The following is a 21,439-nucleotide window of genomic DNA, read 5'->3' as shown; positions in this document are numbered from 1 at the left end:
AGTGTTTTAAATCAATACTTTATCCAATTAAAATTCTATTAAGTTTTCTGTTTCATTAGAAACTTTTGTATAACCGTTTATTTTAATAACTGTCATCATACATTGGAGTTTTTGCGATAAACTAAAAAAAAACTTCTTTTAATCAGCCTCTTAACAGGCTTTAAGCATTTTCATTATTCATACAATTTTCAGACACGTAGCAACTTTAAAAGATCTAACATCTACACCAACTTTAAATTATAATCGATGAATGTACTTAGCTTACCTTTTTGTGTTAGACTCTCTGGTGGAGATAGAGTATTTGTTCTTAATACTGCTGCCTGACTTCTGCCTTTTCCATTAGCTGCGTACATTAGAACCACAAAGTTAGTGCCTGGTTGTAAGCCGTGTGCAACAAAAAAAGGGGTATCTGTGGTCATGTTTGCTCGTATTCTTTGTAGCGTGGAATCGTACAACTCCATAAAGAAGTATTGAGGTAATCCACCATCATATCCGGCGATACATTCGATAAGAAGAGATTCTTCTGTTTGATTAGTAACAGAGCAATTCTGAAGAGAATCCGGTGGGCCTGAAAATTAATATTAGGCAGTTGATCATCATAAATATTACAAATCATGACTAAAACATCGTTTAGTCTAAATTTATTTCTTTAAAATAGATAAATCAGTAATAGTGTGATATAAACATTACAGAATACAATTTATTTATGTACTATCATCTCCAGCACTTGTTTGTTTAGTTTATTTTTCATATATATAATATTTAGAAAAAAATTTATATTCACTAAAGTTGAAATTTTGAAATGTTTACTTCATTTAAACAAAAAGTATTTACCAATATAAATTATACCATAGAAGTAATCGAAGTACAGCTCTAACGGAGAAGCTAAAAAGTTGTTAATCGCTAACACATAAATTTTACAAAATAACCTATTTTTTTTTTAATATTTATTATATTCGTTTAAAACTATGAATTTTAAGTTCTATTATTCATTTGAATTTGCATAAAACTGCCATAGAGTGAATAAATTAGTTTATCGTCGGTCTCATTTATTTTAATCCGCACCCAAGATGGTTTATGATACGAATAATTATTATAATCCACCTATAATAAATTACTCATATCATCAACCGCCGTTTCATTTATTGGTACAACACTCAGTTTAACGCACCCGTTTAATACCTGCTGGGATAATGGTGTAGATGCACGGTTCTCTCTGAAGTCCTACACTGTTCTTTCCCAAACAGAGAACAGTACCGTAGTCATAAATTGTTCGAGGAGTATACGTTGCCACACTCGTGCTTCCTTCACTGGTAAACGTTACGAGATCTACATTTTCCGACGTATTATTGAAGGACCAAGAGAATGTGACTTCGCTGGGATCAGCATCTACTTCACATGTAATCTTGACAGCTTCACGTCTGGCGGCTCCATACACGTATTTTTGATTTGCACTGCATACCGGAGAAACTAAGAACAGGAAAAAAAAACATCTGGTGAGAGGTTTAAATAAAACACCAAAACCGATTTTGTTCGAAGTTTAAAAAATAAGGAGCTCTAAAAAAACAAACTTCAGTTTAAAAATGGTACTTGGTGAAAACAAAGATTATCTCTCGTTGAACGAAAAAAAATGGGGATTAAAAATATGAATTTTTTTAACTCGAATGAAAATATTAGAATTGTGTTTTTGAAGTACAATTTGTATTATTATTATTTTTTTCCTAACTGTTCATTGTTGTTTCGAACAGTTTTAGTAATCGAATTGCAATTCTAAAATAAGAAATATAATAGAAGGATTTCGTATGTTTTCAGAAAAAAAAGGGACGAATCTTTTAGAATATAATTACATTTGCAAGATAAAATACTTTTAACAATTGAATACAATTTCATTGCTCGTTTCGTTTCTATCGATTTAAAATACTTATTACTTAAATTGCTTTCGGGTATTTTGAGATTTTATGTAACAATAAATTCAATAAGCTCATAATCTGTTATTTAGACCTATGATTTGTATGATAATTCTAAACTAAAGAAATATTTTTTGAATTACTTCTTTTTAGTAAATAACATAATTAAACATGGATATTAAATGTATTACAAAAACATCAATAAGCTTTGTATACGTCAAAATAAACTTAAATTATTAAAAAAATAACCAAACAAGATTTAGTGATTTAAATTAGATTTCCAAAATAAAATATTCTGTAAAATAATTATAAACTTTTCGTTATTAAAAAGAATTGATAATTATTTATAGAATAAAATATAGTTTTGATATTATAAATAATTTTTCCAGATTTGAAAATTACTTACTTTATTAAATTTAATAAAACATTCTGCAAAGTGAAATCTATCTTTGGTATTTTTTAACGAGCCTATTGGAATCGTTTATATATTAAAGAATTTAATTAATTTGGAAAATGGATAATATAAAAAAATAAGTTGGTTGCAGGGTATAATATTATATCTTGGAAAATATTTGAGAATGAGAATGACTGTATGGAAACATCGAGAGACCAATTTAAAGAAAGAAATTTAATGATAAAGTTAAGATATGATGGTGATGTACACCACAACTTACGGGAACCTTCCATCTGGATAAGATTGAAGTTTAGAGAAAAATACGTGATAAATCAGTAGATTGAATGGACTAAGCATTTCGTGATTCTTTTAAAAACCTGCTGACAAGCAATAACGTTTTTGTATTTCAAAAAATAAAAATTGATTCTTTTGTTTCTTGACGAACTTAACAGCTGTAATGCGGGGTTAACTTTCTTATTTTTTTAAATCAACTGCGTACAATTATCGATTGTATTTAATTTTCTTTTAAACTAAATCAGAACGTTCGTAGTTAAATGAATTAAGTATATGTAGGATACTACAAAATTGATAAAGCTATGAAAACTTTAGTTCATTTTCTTATTTTCCTTCTCTTTTAAATTTATTGCACGAAATTACCTGTAATATTTTGTTCTAGTATATTGATAATTAGAAATTGTGACAAACCATCGACTAATGTAATATAATCACGTCATTATATCCATCTTTTAAAGGAAAATCGCGTGCTTACTTTTTACGTCATTATTAACGTACCAATTTTGCTAATAATACAATCTTAACTTACATTGTATCCTTAGAAACAGCAGATTACTTTCGCCTTTTCCTTCTGAATTAGTAGCTGTACATGTGTAGCGACCTCGATTTGCACGTTGAACCTTCTGGAGGACAAGAGATTGGTTACTAACTATTATCCCTGCTGATAAATTTGTGTGAAGATCACGGTTTTCAAATTTCCAACCGATTTCGTTAACCCAAGGGTTAGCACGAATATTACATTCGAAATAAACATCATTTCCCTCCTGGATATGAGAATGACGAAGCTTGCTACCGAGACGTAACGTTAATTGAGGAATAACTGAAAATTAAATTTAAAAACTATTTAATTAAAGATTAATTATTTAAAATTTTAGAAATGAATATAAAATGAATAAACAAATATTTTAAATTTATATTATTATTAATGTTAAATAAATATATAGAACATTTCTCGAAATTAATACTTTTTTCTATTAGAAATTTCTTAATTTTATACTTTTAATCGAAAGCAGCAATTTCTAAATGATATCTTCCTAAAATAAGTTTCTACAAACTTTTATCACAATAAAACTTGATCCTTTTTTGCTGTGCCGTCTTCCTGTTTTATGACACAAGTAGTGTTTTACTACACTATAGAGAGTTCAATCGCTTTAGTACAGTCGTTCCCATGCACAGAGATTCTAGTGTACGTAATCGAGTTTTAGAGGTGTGTAAATCACAGAAAGCGATGCAAGAGAGTCTCCCGCTAGGAACACTGGTATTTCATTTACCACTTCACCACTCTGTATCTTTATATCAGCTACCTCAATCTGACAGATATGAGAATTTAATTTTAGACTGAAATACTTACAGTGAACATCTAATTTCCAACCGTCTTCGAGTGCGCTTCCAGACACTGCTTGATTCTCTGCCCTACAGGATAGAAATTTGCCACTATCTTCCACTGATGGGATAAAAGTCAGTATACTGGTACTAACATTGTCTTGAGAGGAAACTTTCTCCCTTGTTGTTTTTAGTTTGACACTCCCTTTCCACCAAGAGATGACAGCAGGGGGTCGGGATCCTTTAGCTCGACATACTAAATCCACAGCCTTATCTGCTGACAATGGACGACGTTTGTCTTCTATACTAACTTCCAGAGGAACCACTAAAAACAGAGAAAATTCTACTTTATTGTGACAGAACGGACCACTTGTGTCGCTTCCATATACACACTCTTTCTCATCTGTCATTTGCTATTTACAGTTTAAAATTCTCTGAAGAATAGTAAAGTAACATTTGTAAAAATTGCTTTTTAACATGGTATTTCTTTTTCCTATTATAAAAGTCCTCTTCATTCTCAAGAATAAACTGATTTTGTTTATAATTATCATGAAAATGAAAGAAAAGTATTGATACTTTGCTTTAAAAATTAAAAAATTATCTAAACTATTACCAACTACATAATAATTATCAGTATTTTCAGTTACTATAAGATCTATATGTGTTGTTAAAATACATATTTTATGTATAAAATTATAAAAAATAATTCTTATACAAAATAAGTATGCTTGGAATAATTAGAATAATTCTAAGCTAAATGTTATAAAAGCTTAATTACATATTTTATAATAATATTACTTATTATGGCAGTGGTGAGTTATAGCTTCGTGGAGCCCAGGAAATTTTTGAATTATGAGGCCCCATGCACAGTATTGATTTCAGACATTTTTCTTCGGGGGGGGAATTATTTGGAAAAATAGTTTCTTAGAAAAAATTGGTTTGGGGCATCCTGTTGGGGAGGCTCCAGGCAATTGTCCTTTTTGCCCATTGAATAACTCGCTACTGTATTATGGTTAATAACAAATTTATATTTCTATATGAAATAAATAATTCAATTTAATACAAAAATAAAATTTTATAAAGCTTATCTTTTAAAAAAACTAACTAGCTTTTAAAAAAATTTATAATGCTACAAAAATAATTGGCATTATATAAATTGTATTTACTTAAAAAAACTTATTAGAAATATAAATAAATAAAATATATGCAGAATATTATATTATGTAGGCCTATATATACATTTAATTAAAACTAATTTTTTTACGAAAAAATATATACTTTTTAAAAATTTATATAGAGATAAAATAGCTATTTTAATTACGTTTAATAATAATAAAATTATTAAAAAATCTGAAATAAAAAAATTATTAAAATTATATTGTTCTCTTCATAGAATTTTCCTTGTAGCAAAAACATGTTATTTGTCGGATTATATATCAAGAGTTATCTGTTGATTAATCTGTTGATCAATGAAAACTCTTACTTTCGAAGAGTCGTTCTTCACGTTCCACGGTCAACAACCGGTCGGATAAGATGTACAAATATTATTCTACAATCACCCAATAGATTAGAGATATCTGACAAGATATTAGTCATCAGGTTATACCTTAAGGGTGCCACAATCGATCGAGATCTTAATCTTACTTCTATTAACTGCAAATGGTAGCATCCATTCTATATAGAAGCAAGATGGCTTTCTATTTTATGCTATTAATTATCTATATATCTGTTATATTAGATAATGATTTGCATTGTAATAATATGCTTTTTAAAGATATAAGTTAATTTTTTTGTAATAATAACAAAAATNTATTTTTAATATATTTTAATATACAGTATGTATTATTTGTGGTCACTGAACTTAAATAATCGTGCAGTCCATTTCATTTATTAGAATTTATTTCATTTTTAATAAAACAACTCAAAAAATATCTAAGTAATATCATGTTTTATTTCTAAACAATATAAAATAGCAAGATAGCGTATAAAATAACTGTTAAGAAACGAATTTTTAAAAACAAGTGGAAATTTTTTCAGTGAAAATGATACTATGATTTATACAGAATCTGTTACAGATGTATAATAAAATAAACTATAAGCTAAAATATAGATATAAGAAAAATTGTGATTTTTTTACAACGGTACCGTACTGTTAAAATATTCATACACCTGTAAAAATAGCATTTTGTTGGAACTTTTTAGAATTATCTTATAAAAATATGAGTTTAATTACAAAATGATTTAGAATTTTAAAAGTAGATCCAGATCAATAGATGCCGAGATAGAAATTTAAAATGAGACAGAATAGTGAATAGTTTCTTCAGTGAACATCTGTTGCTCGACTAGAGTTTATAGAGATATTGGTTTTTGTAGTTTTAGAAGATATCATAAAACCAAGCTTGGTTTTATTTATTTTCGCTGAAGAAACATTGGAAAAAAGAATTTGGATATAAGATAACCAATCTACTTGTACGACTCATGGTAATATATTTTTTTTCTTGCCTTTAATAATACGAATTGAAATCCTTTTATACTTTGTAACGTAGATGGAAATTGTTGGAATTTTCAAGAAAATGTAAAAATTTTTTTCTGATTTTGATTGCAACACCTAGGTTTATTTGGAGGTATACAATAATCGAATGTATTCTTATTTGTTAGAATCCTAAAGAGTTAGAATTCAGACTATTCTTAAAGAAGTTAGCGTGACACATGATTTATTATATATTATTTGAATATTCTTTTACAAAACTTCAGAATATATATAAGTTAAATTGTGAACGTTGAAATTATCATAATAAAATTAATTTAAAACTGCTTAAAAGTTTTGAATATCTCAAAAAAGGTTACTTTTTCACAATGAAATATAGAATCTGAAATTTTTTCCTTCTTCAAAAGTGCAAAATTTTTTTTTGAATAAATGTATTTTTTCTTTTATAAATTCAGTTGTTTATAAGTAATCATATATAAGTTATTGTTTCGTGCACTACGTTATTGTCTTTTATAATAAGCTATGGCAACATAAGCCAGGGATAGAAAAATATGGAATGTGAAAGAAAAAAATGTCACATGAAACTTGAAATTTTAAGTAGAAAATCATTTCCTAAATCGGTATCTTTCTTGGAGCAAAAACAATTTACATTTATTTCATCTTAGTGAAAATAATTAAAAACGAATTAAATTAATCGCTTTACTAATTTTTCTTTTAATCGATTAAACTTTGTATGATAAATAAGATCAATTCTCAATCTCTGTCTCCTATTTCTTAGTTACCTGCGACAAATATATTTCAAAATGACTATTTTAAGCGAACAACTAAAATAAATTGGATTACAATTATTTACTTCATTCAGAACATATTAAAATTTATTGAAAAGGTTATTTAACACATTTTTTGGTCTCATTAATTACTATTTTTACGTTTTATTAAGCAACAAATTTAGATGAGCACTTAGAATTTATATTAGTTAAGAAAATTTTTTATTAAATCTGTACAGTACATTCTAATTTTAATGTTTGTATGTATATATAATCGAAAATTAAACAGTAAAAATATCCTGAAATTAATTAAAATATTTTACTTTTTATATCGTTGCTTTAGATAAATTGGCTTCTTTTTAATTTTTTTTTCTTTTCAGACGGAAAGTAAACATTGGTTTATTGTAAATCAAATCAACATTTTAAATTAAAAACTATTGTGTTTTTAATTTAGAATAGTTTTCACAATGGCTTAATTTGCATTGTTTTTTCAATAGTTTCTGTTTTTTTTTTTTTTTTTTTGTTAAGCTAGAGGATATTGTGTTTCCTAAAAATAAAATTTAGAGTGAGTCTTGTATCTGAAAGCAAAAGCAATAGCAATCACACAAGATTTTATATTAACAATGCATGATATATCAGTGGAAATCTGTATTGAATAAGTTTGTATAAGATATAGCTTAAAAAAAAAAAAAACATAAAAATGTTTTTGATTCAATGGGTTTAGGTATTCGTGATATTTGTGTTTATCCTTGATTAATGTCGATATCCATCTAAGCTGTAAATTTGACTCAAGCTGATATTTTTCACTAGATGGCTGACGACATGTAATGTAAAAAATAAGTTATAGCATTTTCTTTCAAGCAGTTTTCTGTCGGCAGGCCAAATCTGAGAATGCACTGTGGAGCTATTCTCATGTTTGAAAATTCTATAGGAAAGTGTTTGCAATTTAAAATAAAATGGTTTTATTCTTTTGCATTGTGAAAAATTCAGAATAGTTTTTTTTATTCAACAGTTATTTTGAAATGTAATCTTTGATAACTTTGGTTTCTTTAGTTTGTTTATGTATATTATTTTTAATATATTTTAATATACAGTATGTATTATTTGTGGTCACTGAACTTAAATAATCGTGCAGTCCATTTCATTTATTAGAATTTATTTCATTTTTAATAAAACAACTCAAAAAATATCTAAGTAATATCATGTTTTATTTCTAAACAATATAAAATAGCAAGATAGCGTATAAAATAACTGTTAAGAAACGAATTTTTAAAAACAAGTGGAAATTTTTTCAGTGAAAATGATACTATGATTTATACAGAATCTGTTACAGATGTATAATAAAATAAACTATAAGCTAAAATATAGATATAAGAAAAATTGTGATTTTTTTACAACGGTACCGTACTGTTAAAATATTCATACACCTGTAAAAATAGCATTTTGTTGGAACTTTTTAGAATTATCTTATAAAAATATGAGTTTAATTACAAAATGATTTAGAATTTTAAAAGTAGATCCAGATCAATAGATGCCGAGATAGAAATTTAAAATGAGACAGAATAGTGAATAGTTTCTTCAGTGAACATCTGTTGCTCGACTAGAGTTTATAGAGATATTGGTTTTTGTAGTTTTAGAAGATATCATAAAACCAAGCTTGGTTTTATTTATTTTCGCTGAAGAAACATTGGAAAAAAGAATTTGGATATAAGATAACCAATCTACTTGTACGACTCATGGTAATATATTTTTTTTCTTGCCTTTAATAATACGAATTGAAATCCTTTTATACTTTGTAACGTAGATGGAAATTGTTGGAATTTTCAAGAAAATGTAAAAATTTTTTTCTGATTTTGATTGCAACACCTAGGTTTATTTGGAGGTATACAATAATCGAATGTATTCTTATTTGTTAGAATCCTAAAGAGTTAGAATTCAGACTATTCTTAAAGAAGTTAGCGTGACACATGATTTATTATATATTATTTGAATATTCTTTTACAAAACTTCAGAATATATATAAGTTAAATTGTGAACGTTGAAATTATCATAATAAAATTAATTTAAAACTGCTTAAAAGTTTTGAATATCTCAAAAAAGGTTACTTTTTCACAATGAAATATAGAATCTGAAATTTTTTCCTTCTTCAAAAGTGCAAAATTTTTTTTTGAATAAATGTATTTTTTCTTTTATAAATTCAGTTGTTTATAAGTAATCATATATAAGTTATTGTTTCGTGCACTACGTTATTGTCTTTTATAATAAGCTATGGCAACATAAGCCAGGGATAGAGAGGAGAATATTGACACCAATATACGAAAAAAAATAATGACAACATATAAAAATAACAGTGTCCAATTTTAAACAGAGGTAAATTTTGTTTACGATGTTTTCGAGAGTTTATCTATGTTGTTTACGAGGATTGGTATATTATCCACTCGCAGAAAGTTTTACAATTGGCTTATAGTTTTCAAAAGCATCTTCGTATTTTCGGTTAATAAAAGAACGAATAAAGAGTTCAGTCTCGTGTAGACTCTAAGCGCACGAATGCAATCGACTTCATCAAATCCTGCTTAATCCAAAAGCTAACGCATTTATTTATTTATACCTCAAACCATGAACAGAAGAGATCATGTTCTTGGTTAGAGATGTAGTAAATTTCCCGGTCGCAAAAAGGAACTAAATTCCGTATAAAAAATTGACTGCTTTGTTTTTCACTTAATATATTTTAAAGAAATTTTTATATGTTTAGATGGATTCAAAACAGATAGAATGTGTAATATAAGCATTATACAGAAATACTTAATTGAAAATTCGAGATTTTATTTGCAAACAAAAAGTAGAAGCCGAATGGCATAAGTATTAATTGCACGAATAAAAATTATTCTAGGAATTATGAAAAGTGATGCAAGAAATAATTATTCAATGTGTTTCTTGAAAATTTCCAGATAACTTTTGTGTCATACCAGTCTAGTTTATCTCATAACTCCAAAGGAATCATCATCAGTTTTTTCTCTATTTATATATATCGGAATGATTGATTTCCATTTTAGAGAAACAGTCACGTGGAGTAAACTATGATTAATAATTGTTATATACCAACATAAATACAAGATTATTGAAACAGATGTTACAATGTATTGCATAGTAATGCAAGTTTTATATTGAGCATTACGTATATGAGAAGTACGCTAATAAATTGTATTTTTATAAATACAGCATAGAAAGTTTTATTTAATACAGTAAGACCACGATAACGCTGATTCGATATAACGTGGTCTGCTCAAAGCCTAAAAAAAACTCAAATTTATGCTGATTTAAATTATCGCAGCATTTTATTGATTCGTACATAATACGATAATTTACGAATACGAACCAATCAGAAAAAGGTGGCATAAAGTGTACTTTCTTTAAATCTATGTTTGGTGCAATTTTGGAAAAAATATAACATCATGGATGCCGTAGGGAATATCGGCCTTCGCTTGGCAAGAACTAACTGATAAATACACGAACGAAGTGTGGAAGAAGTTATGGCTGAAGGTATCCAAGAATTCTCAACGAGAAGAGCCTATCGCCATATCGTTAGGTTGATCAAACTCAACCTAATCGATACAGCAGGATTAGGAAATATAGACGAACAGGATATTGAGGAGTTACCGCAGGTTTCTGGTAAGAGCCTTATTAACGACGACCCAAAGAACTGGCAGAACAAGGAATTAATGTAGAACTACTGGAAAATAGTGATTCTGAAAACGAAGGACTCAAAAAATTTCTCTACAGATTTCCTTAGTAAAATTTTGGTAAGATAACCGAAATCGTTAATCAAATTGTAGCGAATGATCCAGATTTTGAAAGGAGTGCAAAAGCAAAACGAGGCGTTTTGGATGCGATCTTCTGCTACCGACATTTGCTTAAGGAAAGAATAAAACGACAAATGAAACTTCGCGACTTTATTGAAAAAAAAAAAAACAAGAATTTCAGAAAAGTCAGGACCTTCGTCACAAAAAATGAACTATTAATATAGAAAAAATGAACTAATTAATATATTATTATACATTTTTGTGTGCATATGTTTATCTGTTATTTAACATTTAATATTCTTATACAAATTAATATAAAAATGACTTAAAATTAAAGTAAATTTTTTTTATTTTTGGTCGCGTGTTCCCCTATCCCTATTTACTCTATGTTAAAATGACCTCGTTTAACGCTGTTTCGTTTAGCGCTTTGTCGTCTAGGAACGCATCCGCCGCTTTAAGCGGAGTCTTATTATTTGTCTTAAATCAGTGTTTCTCAACCTCTAACGAATCGTCGCCCTATTCAACGTAGTATCGCCCCCTTCACTTCAAAAGTCCGATGCCGTGAGCCAAGGCCAAATTCGTACTGTATTGAATAGACTAGTGACTAGTATAATGTTATTTGTTTAATTATTGTACGATATAACGAATAAAACATCTAATTATTCTTATTATAATGTTTTGTTATATCGCCCAGAAAATTGTTTTCCGCCCTCCAAAATATAAATTGTTACTAATCGCCCCCTCAACACTGCAGCTAAGTATAGCTGCAGTGTTTCTCCGCCCCCGTTGAGAAACACTGTCTTAATGATGCATTTTTTTCTGCTATGGACTAAGCTATGTTTCTGTTTCTATGATAAAAGATTCAGTTAAGTCATAATATAAAATGGTTTTAAAATAACAAGAAAAATGTACGTGGCTTATTAACATTAATTGTCTGCTGTAGAATTTATCATTAAGCATGAAATGTTCCTGCAGAAGTGTTACTACAATGCTTAAATTTTATCAAAGTATAATTTTAATGTCACTTATGGAATCTTATCTGATAGCATCTTCAGTGTAGTTAGCCACTTAATAAGCTCTTATAACCTCGCATTAACTGCCTTCTGCCAATTTATCCACAGTATCCTGTACTAGTTCAACAGTCTTTGGGTACAGGAAATTTTCCGCTTCTCAAGGGATCCTTGGCATTGCTTATCGGTTTTAGATTGATTTGAGAAAATCTTCATTTATGATTATTTTTGCAAAAAAAAAAAAATACCGTTTTCTTGTTTGATAGGAAAATACAAGTCAGTTTATTTTAATTCATTTCTAACCAGTTTTACATGGTTATAAAACTAAAATTGCTTACTCAGAGTAGCCATTGAGTATCTGTATCTATTTTGAATGAAAATAAAACTTTTATAAATTTATTCTGTTCTGTTTATTGTTGTTGAGTTTTGTATATCTTTGTATACATGTTATTCTTTATAATTAAATTGAATATTTAATAACTTCGTAAATTTAAACAAGACTTAAAAATATCACATAATATAATTTACATAACTATTTTTACAGTTGTTGATATTTTATAATATGACGTTAAAAGTGATATGCAGCATCATAAAAGTAACAGTTTGGTGTTCTATAACACAAATGAAGATGAAAGAAGATTAAATTATTAAATAATTACATACAAATATAATGGAATTGCTTATTGGAAGTTATAAAATTATTTAGCACAAAAAAATTATTCATTTATTCAATTATTCAATTTGACACTTAAATATTTAACTTTGCTTAATTATTTGCTTAATAATGCTTAATTATTTTAAACTTTATTGTTATTATTAAATTTGTTAATAAAAAAGTAAACTGAAATTTTAAAACTAAAATGAAATTTTTAAATTGTTTTATGTTTCTGTAGAATATAATAATTTCTTGATATTGTTAAAATATTCTGATTCTTATTCAAAGAAATATTTCGTTTGAAATAATTCTATAAAATTATTCAAATAATTTCTGATGAAATATTTTTATATAAAAAATAAACCATAAAATAATAATTTGTGACAGTCGTTAATAAATTAGTTAATTTGGCTTCATTTAAATTTCTTTAATAATTGAAATTTAATCTGTTATATTTTTAAGAAAATACAATTATTTAAAAAATTAATGAACTTAACAATTAGTACTAGCACTTAACAAATATAAAAAAAAGAATTATCTCTTTATTTATTAAGTGATAAATAATTATGACTCATTTTTATTTTATACATTTAAAATTGAGTTAATGAATAATTACAGACAAACAGAAAATTAACTCAGAATATTTTTGAAAATACGTAGTAATTTATTTTCATTTAGTTTGCTATATTTCATATTTAAAAGCGATAAATAAATAAGTACAAAATTGGAAAAAATATTAAATAAAAGTTAGATTTAAAATTTTATAATAAGCTTATACTTAGCTGCAGTTTTTAAATAAATATTGACTTAGAAAAAAAATTAAATCAAAATTTAAATTATTATTTTTTTTTTATATACAAATGCTTTATTGTAGTAAGAAAAAATCTTGTTACAGGGGGTTAGCATTAGAGATTTACAAAAAGATAATTAATACTTATTTAAACATTTTTTAAATATTTGGTTACATAATTTTTGATAAACATAACATATTAATCATTCAATTTACAACATCATATTTCAAAATTTTTAAAATATGAACAAAAAAGTTATGAATATTATACATTTTACATAACGGAATTTTTTCTAGATTAGTTCTGAAATTTTCTTCTTGACTTAAATCAAAAATTTCTTTTAATTTAAATTTACATTGCGCTTCTTCAATCTTTGGACACTCAATAAGAATATGGTAAATATTAAAAGATTCAGACTTGCACCAGTAGCATTTCTTGGAAAAATCAATATATACATTGCCAATCAGTAACGAATTGTAATTAAGACGTATCTGAATCAGCGTGCGCTTAATATTTAAATTAGTATTTGTTGTAATAATATTCGAACTTGATGGAAAATGTAACATATTTTGATACCAATAGTGATATGTCGAATTTAAAATGGAATCTTGATCCTTGATAACAGATTGAGATAAAGCAGAATTCATCATTAAGGAGTATGCGTGTTTACAGTTGTCTTCGGTTGAATTGAGTAATAAAGTAGAAATTCCATAAGATTGTATTATTTTAACGAATTTTTGATACCACGAAACATTTTTAGTTGATAGGCTTCCATTTTGGTTGCTTATTAATTGAAATAGAAATTTAATATTATCGTCATCAGTATTTAATATGCGAAGATAAAATTTGAATAAACGTTTCAAAAAAAATGGAAAAAGTTGGAATCTATTAGTCTCTGATCTAATTGCATAACCTGGAACCGTGCGTTCAATATGAAGTACTTTACGCAGAAAAATGATATGGAATTTTTCCAAATATTTATAATAGTCTAATGCCCAAACAGGACTGGCATAAAAAAATACTGGAGCAATAAATGAATGAAACATTTTCAAATGAATTTTTAGGTTGGAAATCCTTAGCTTAGATGATAAATAAATAACATTATTTATAAGTTGATTAATTTTACTAGTAAGATAATTTAAATGGTATTGAAATTGGCCGTTCCAGTTAAAGTATATTCCCAAATATTTTATTTGATTTACTACTTCAAAATTTAAATTATTTTAAAAATGTATGTTTTAATGACATAGAAAAACTTAATTAAAGATAAAAGCTGTATAGAAGCATTACTTGTATGTTTGTATTTTTAATGTAGTGCGTATATATACTATATCATTTATAATAAGTAAATACATTAGTTTGACAAATAAAATTCTTGCTGTGAAAAAATAGATAAATATATTATATTTGGAAAAATAATTTATAGTATATTAACTTATTCTTCTAAAAATGAAAAAAAGGCGTTAAAATAGTGTTATATACATTGTATACAGTAGAAATTTATCCCTTTCAATGCAATTTATTCTATTATTATCCTCTAAATCCATTGTAAGAATTATTTCAAAATATAAATCCTATATTATCTACTATCTTAGGACATTCACGCAATATTTTTCAAAGTTGAATGTAAAAACCACTTTCTCAAAAAAAGATCGGAAATGCTTTAACTGATCATTTTGTAAGAAGCAATAACATCCACTATTCTCTAAGAAAAGCAGCTACAATCATTGGAAGAACAAAACAGGAAATAAATGGAAAGCACTGTAAATCAATAGCTTTGTTTATCTGGAAACATTTTTGATGGTCACGTTTTCACGGATATAAGAGTACTCTAGTAAATGCATTTTTATAAGTTAAAGAAAAATAGACATTTTCCTTAAATTGCTATTTTACTTAAAAATTGTTTTCCAAATTCTATAGAACAGAAAGAGAAATGTAGATAGACTATTTCTCTACCTAGGTAACCATTATTGAAGTAACATTCATGATTGAAAATATATAATACAACATAGTCTACTATGAGTAATGACATGGTCAATATAGAAAATCATTTATCTCTAAGAGATTGGCAAGTAAATAAACTTCTTAAATATAAAAGTTAACTATACACAATCAATCTTAACATTTTTATTTTTATATGAAACGATTAGTAATTTGAACGTTTCAATTTGTATAACATTTAAATAATTGTTATTTACAAAGAATTTAGCGTTGAAATGTTTGTAAATATTGTGCATTTAAAATGGAAAATACATTGGAATTGCTATATTCTAGAGTAATATATCACGAACGAGAGTATTACTACGCTTTAAGAGACAAGCTTGGACGGCAAGCAATTCTATGTCTGTGATAGCAGCGGAGTGGACTGATGCCAAGCAATCTTGTTCACAAAGACACACGCAAAGCATCGAAAATATAGAAAAAAGAATTTCCATGGATTTTTATCACCTTCTACTATTTCCTGTTGCATCCAATAATAAAGTTTAGAAAAGTAAAAGAAGCCAATTGCAATGTGCAACATATGGAATTTTTCACTTATCTCACAGCAACTACTTTATTTCTTTTTCTAGATCTTTTCAGACATTCCTGTAAATATATGGATGCTAGAGTAAATCGATCCTATAGGAAGTTTTTCAATCCATCCATTTATTATCAATGACAAAGGTTGAATAGCAAATATTTAAGAAAAGCAATAACGTAGACAATTTTCAAAGAACTTTTATTTTATCAGATAAAAATAATATTCAATAGATAAGAATTGGTGTCAAAAGAATATTACATTTTTAATGTTTACGATACTGATTTAATGATGTGTAATTAAGAATCTTTTAATAAAGTTTCTTTGTCAAAAAGCAACTATCGACAAATATAAAATTGAAGATAAATAAAAGAATGTAATTATCCAAAAGGCAACAAAGAGCTTGCCAATTAGATAAATAGACGTTTGTTTCCATATTTGATTATCATATCATTACTCACATTAATCAATCTTCGTTAATGCAAAACGTGTAACAGCCCACAGCCAAATGAATTTATTTAAAATTATTAATATAGACATTTCATTCTTAATACTAGAAATTTATATCATAATATTACTTATTTATCAAATAAAAAATCAGTTTTGAAATTTAATTAATATAAAAACAAAAATAAATGTGTAGTATGTATTTGTAAATCGCATCATTTATGTTAACAATATTTTTTAATTTAAATATTATTAGAAAATAATATAAAATCATTTTAACGAGTTAATGTGACCTCCAACCTAAATGATGCTATTACTAGTCAATTTTGCTAAGAGTTGGTAGTTATAGTTAATTCCAGAGTGTTATGAAGTTTTGGAATGTGCAACGCATTCTACAGTTACACATAAAAGACAATAATCATTTTGCATATTTTGCTATTAGTTTGTTAAAGTTGACATAAAGATATTTGGATAGAATATAATTTAAAATCTTAGAAACTTAATATTTATTCTTAGAAATAAGTATAAATTTTAATCGTTTGAGTAAGTTTGATATTAACTTATTGATAACTAAGAAATTTATTAGTACAGAATAATTGAAAGTTGATTTTTATTCATATTTTATATAATATAATTATTTCTAATTACCTGAAATACATTTTAAAATAGTTTTACTGTATAAATATAATTCTTTATGAAATAAATTATAATTTTAAGCGTTAAAAACAATTTAAAGTATTTAAATTAACAAACAATTAATGTATTTATTGTGAGATCGTCGTCATAATGCAAGTTTTCAAATCATATTTTTAATAATTTTTTTAAGTTTAAAATGTAGGCCTAAGCTTTTCACCTCATATCAGTAGTGTTTGTCCCTGTATATTATACTTTTCCTGCGAGGAACGGAATCATGCCGGTCATCTATCTAACCCCTTTCAGCGAAAAATTTTTGAATTGAAATAACGCGACTTTAATTATATTAAACTTTTGAATTAAAATAACATATTAATTATATATGACTTCCTGTTTTCACCGGAAGTTCATATATAATTAATCGAGACCTCACTCTTGCCCCCGATCTTTCCATATCTGGTCTCGGCTTTCATCTATGTAACTTCATTCTCGAGATTAAGGAAAGACAGATGGACGGACAGACAAACAGATGACAATGGGAATTTATAAGTCTACAATTTTTTCAAATTGAAGTTTAATTATTTAGTCTTTAAATTATACGAGAATATAAGTTTAGACATAAATGCTTAAAAATAAATAAATAGAAGTTTATTATCGATACGTGAAGATAACGATTAGTTTACATTGATACTAAAGTATTGTTTAATTTCTAAATTACACATTTCTATATATCCTCAAGCAACAGACTTACATTCAATGAATCAATAAATTACTATTATTAGTATTGATGATAATAATTTCAAAATAAAGTTCGAAATACTGTGTACAAGTTTAGATTTGAAGTATACAAGTTAAATTATGATTAGTTTGATCTAAATTAAGTAAAATATTTTTACTAATCGAACGATAATCGAACATCAAAGCAATCTTGAAACTTGAAAATTATATTTACATTATCTGCATCACAATTTATAAATAGGATAGGTAACCCATAACTATGCTGTATTATCACTGTCATGTCGTTAATTTTAGTAATCCAATAGAGTTAGATGGTGAAATTAGGTCATAAAATTTCTTTCACTGACAGTGAACTAATCGATCATGTGCTCGGTATAAGAGTGAACGTATGACAAGTTCATAGTTGATGTCAATCTGATAAATTTGCTAAAAAGTTACAGAAACTAAGTAAATGTTAATATTAGCATAAACAACATTTAAATAGTCTTTTTACTTAAAAGACAATAAAATAATGTAAAAGTATAGCCTATAAGAACAGGGAAAATTAGAACACAAAACATGTACTTACAATGCATGTCAATAGTGACAGTGCTATTTACAGGGGTAGAAAGATTACTGTTAGTAGCCTGACATGTAAATGTAGTCATCAAATCTTTTCGTTCAAGAGCATGTATTTCCAGCTCATTTCGCACCACAGTATTAGAAGTAGCTTCGTAAGTGTCATCAGTTAATACATTTTCTCTCCACCATGTTACAATCGGTTGGGGTTTACCTGTTTTAATGAGTATATTAATCCATATAATTACTACATCACAGAATAAAATTTATTGTTAAATGTGATTTTTAAAAATTCTCTTTATTGACCCCTACTTAATATCTCATGAATTACAATTAATATTTTTTTATTATCACAAAACACTTTTAGGTAATGGAACCCACTAAGAAAGGATTTATGTTCACGGTTCATCCATTTTCTCACATTAACCGTATTTTTTAACTGAACTATAGCACTAGTGTGGTCGTTATGATGCTGGTTCATTAAATTTCTAAAGAGTGCTATAAAATTTATTTCTTTTTCGTATCATTTTGATGATAGAAGAACTGCAAAAATCCCATAGAGAAGATCAGGTTAAAATACCACAACTAACGTCGGTAACATTTTTAAAAATATCTATTGACGTAAAGAATTTATTTTATCATAAATTTAAAATTTATATTAAAGAAAAGTGGGAAAACTAATTAAATACAATTATTAAAATCAATCTAATGAGAAATATTATATTATATAATGTCAAAATTCATTTTAAAGAACTTTCAAATGTTTTCGTAGTGAAAAAAAAATTCCCATGAGTGATTAACTTATTTAGTGTTTTTATTAAATCTTTGTAAATAAAAATAAGCAATTTTATAAGTAAAATTTTAAAAAATATGCACTTTCAAAAACGATTGAATAATTTAAATTCTTAATATCATGTTTCAAAATTTTTATTAGATATGTATTGTTAATTTTGTTCGCATTGTATATTTAATTCAAACAGGTTGTCAGTTAAGGATGATTGATTACTTTGAATATGTTTAATGAAAAATTATATTAAACAAATTTAATATCAAGTTTGACAGTATAATAATTATTAACAAATATATTTTTTTATTAGTTCATAATTATTATAAAAGGCAGAATAATAACGAATTCATTTTTTTTAAATTTCTCCTTGATTTTAAGACAAATATCATGATAAGTAATTGCATCATAAATTTTACTCAAATTAACTTATATTTTTTACATTATTTCGTAATATTTATTACAGAACTTACCTCCTTCTACTTCACATATCAACAACAACGAGTCACGCTCCTTATAAGGCCCTATTTGGTTTTCTAGCAATTCCCCTTTGCTGTCTTTTATTATTGGTTTTTTTGGTAAAACTGTAACAATAAATAAATTTATGTCAAAGTCTATATTAATAATAACCTTTAAAATATTACTTCNTTATTATACTAAACTGAAAATTTACATTAAAATTATTCAGATAAAATTTTTTGTATTATATAAACTATTAACGAATATGAAAGTTAAATATTAAAATAAATCTTTAAATATTTATACTGAAATAAGAATGATTTAATAATTTAAATAGCCTTATAAATGTATTATATCACTTTAAAAGACCGTATATTTAAGTAACGAAAATTTTTCAAGATATGGAAAACTTTATCATATTTTATTGCAATTTAATTATTACTTTATCCATATTTTTAGTTAAGATTAAGATTTATATATCGAAATTAGTAATAAAAAACAAATTGTGTCCATGTAAGGTAGTACTTATAAGAAAATTACATTTCTGACTGATTGCATTTCTCATATTATAGGTTCGTATATTGTTATTTTATCAATAAATCAAGATCTCTTCTCGGTAATATATGAACATAAAAGAATGTGTCTCATAATACAATCTAGAGAATGCTGTCCGATATTGTGTTTCATTCGTTCTTTGTTCTATAAATCTCCTCTTGTATCATTAAATCATTTCATTTTATGTCATTTAATTGTATATTTAATTATTTTACGTTTCGCATTTTATTATAAAATAATAAAATTTTGTAAATAAAAATGTTCAATACTTAAAAATATTTTATTACATGATTAAATGGTTATCTTTCTTTCAAAATAGTCATTTTTAGATCCAATACTTTTACAACATCGTAAAATAAATTAATGTTTTACTGATTATATTTTCTTTATGTATTTGTTGTATAATATAAAACTGTCGATCATCCATTAATTTAATAAAACTACACGGTTACAAAATACAGATAATTTCAAGAAAATTGCACGCGAGAGATTTGTGCTGCTTGAGTTAATTCGAGTATCGCTGTTTATGTAATGAGTGTGATTGTCTATGTGTAAAGTAAATTTCCTGCTTGTAATTAAAAGTTTCCTTACATTAAGCAAAATGCTGAATGGTGCTTAGAAACAAGTATATGAAGTTAACAACACTGGTATTAAATAAATAGTAACGGTATTAAATGTATTAAGAAATTAAACGTTTAAAAGTATAAAATTGGATTATGAAACCTACCTATAACATTTAAAATAATAACAGAATTTCTAGATCTCGCTTTTCGAAAATCTACTCTGCAACGATATTCTCCTTCATCGACAATACTAAGATCAGTAATCTGAAGCACCGCTGGCCTGGGGGTGGTGATCAAATGGATTCGAGAAGCTATATCCCCAGTAGCTGAGTGTCGTGCCTGGGCGAGATTTCCTCTTCGAGCATCCAAACTGTACAGGGGATTGGTGGCATCGTCTTTATACCATAATACTAGAGCTACATCATCATCCGGAGCTGGGGGTGAAATGTTGCAAGGTAATGCTGCTCTTTTACCAGCTACACCCAATACTGACACAGTCACATCTGAAATAGTAAATATTATTTTATAAAATGTACTGAATGCATATGAAAAACTAAACTTATAAAATTTCTTATAGCACGTTACCAAAATCAAATAACGTTTTTCAGACTGTAAGATTTGCGATATTATCTTCACTTATTTTAAGTTATCGTATTTTGAAAAGATATTTTAAAATCCGATTTTTTTTCTGAATTCGTTTCACATTTCATACACTTTTCTACTTAATTTTATTTGCCAAGGAATGATCTACGTGT

General features: G+C 26.4%; 1 protein-coding gene across 1 annotated transcript in view; it reads right to left on the bottom strand.

The window, feature by feature from the left end:
• LOC111640458 (protein turtle homolog B-like) overlaps window positions 1-21,187 on the bottom strand; it is a gene marked incomplete at its 5' end in the record, with an annotated part of 29,598 nt that extends 8,411 nt beyond the window's left edge. Inside the window, 7 exons of the mRNA XM_023386471.1 lie at window positions 266-568; window positions 1,183-1,470; window positions 3,125-3,415; window positions 3,947-4,243; window positions 18,334-18,537; window positions 19,581-19,691; window positions 20,849-21,187. Coding sequence (XP_023242239.1) covers window positions 266-568; window positions 1,183-1,470; window positions 3,125-3,415; window positions 3,947-4,243; window positions 18,334-18,537; window positions 19,581-19,691; window positions 20,849-21,187 — 1,833 coding nt within the window. The remainder of the gene's footprint in view (window positions 1-265; window positions 569-1,182; window positions 1,471-3,124; window positions 3,416-3,946; window positions 4,244-18,333; window positions 18,538-19,580; window positions 19,692-20,848) is intronic.
• Between the last annotated feature and the right edge of the window lie 252 nt (window positions 21,188-21,439).

This window comes from Centruroides sculpturatus, unplaced genomic scaffold, assembly GCF_000671375.1.
Source record: "Centruroides sculpturatus isolate CEXI.00-Female unplaced genomic scaffold, Cexi_2.0 scaffold148, whole genome shotgun sequence".
Classification (NCBI taxonomy): Eukaryota; Metazoa; Arthropoda; class Arachnida; order Scorpiones; family Buthidae; genus Centruroides; species Centruroides sculpturatus.
Note: the sequence above shows the minus strand (reverse complement) of the source record. Positions and strands in the feature narration are given on the sequence as shown.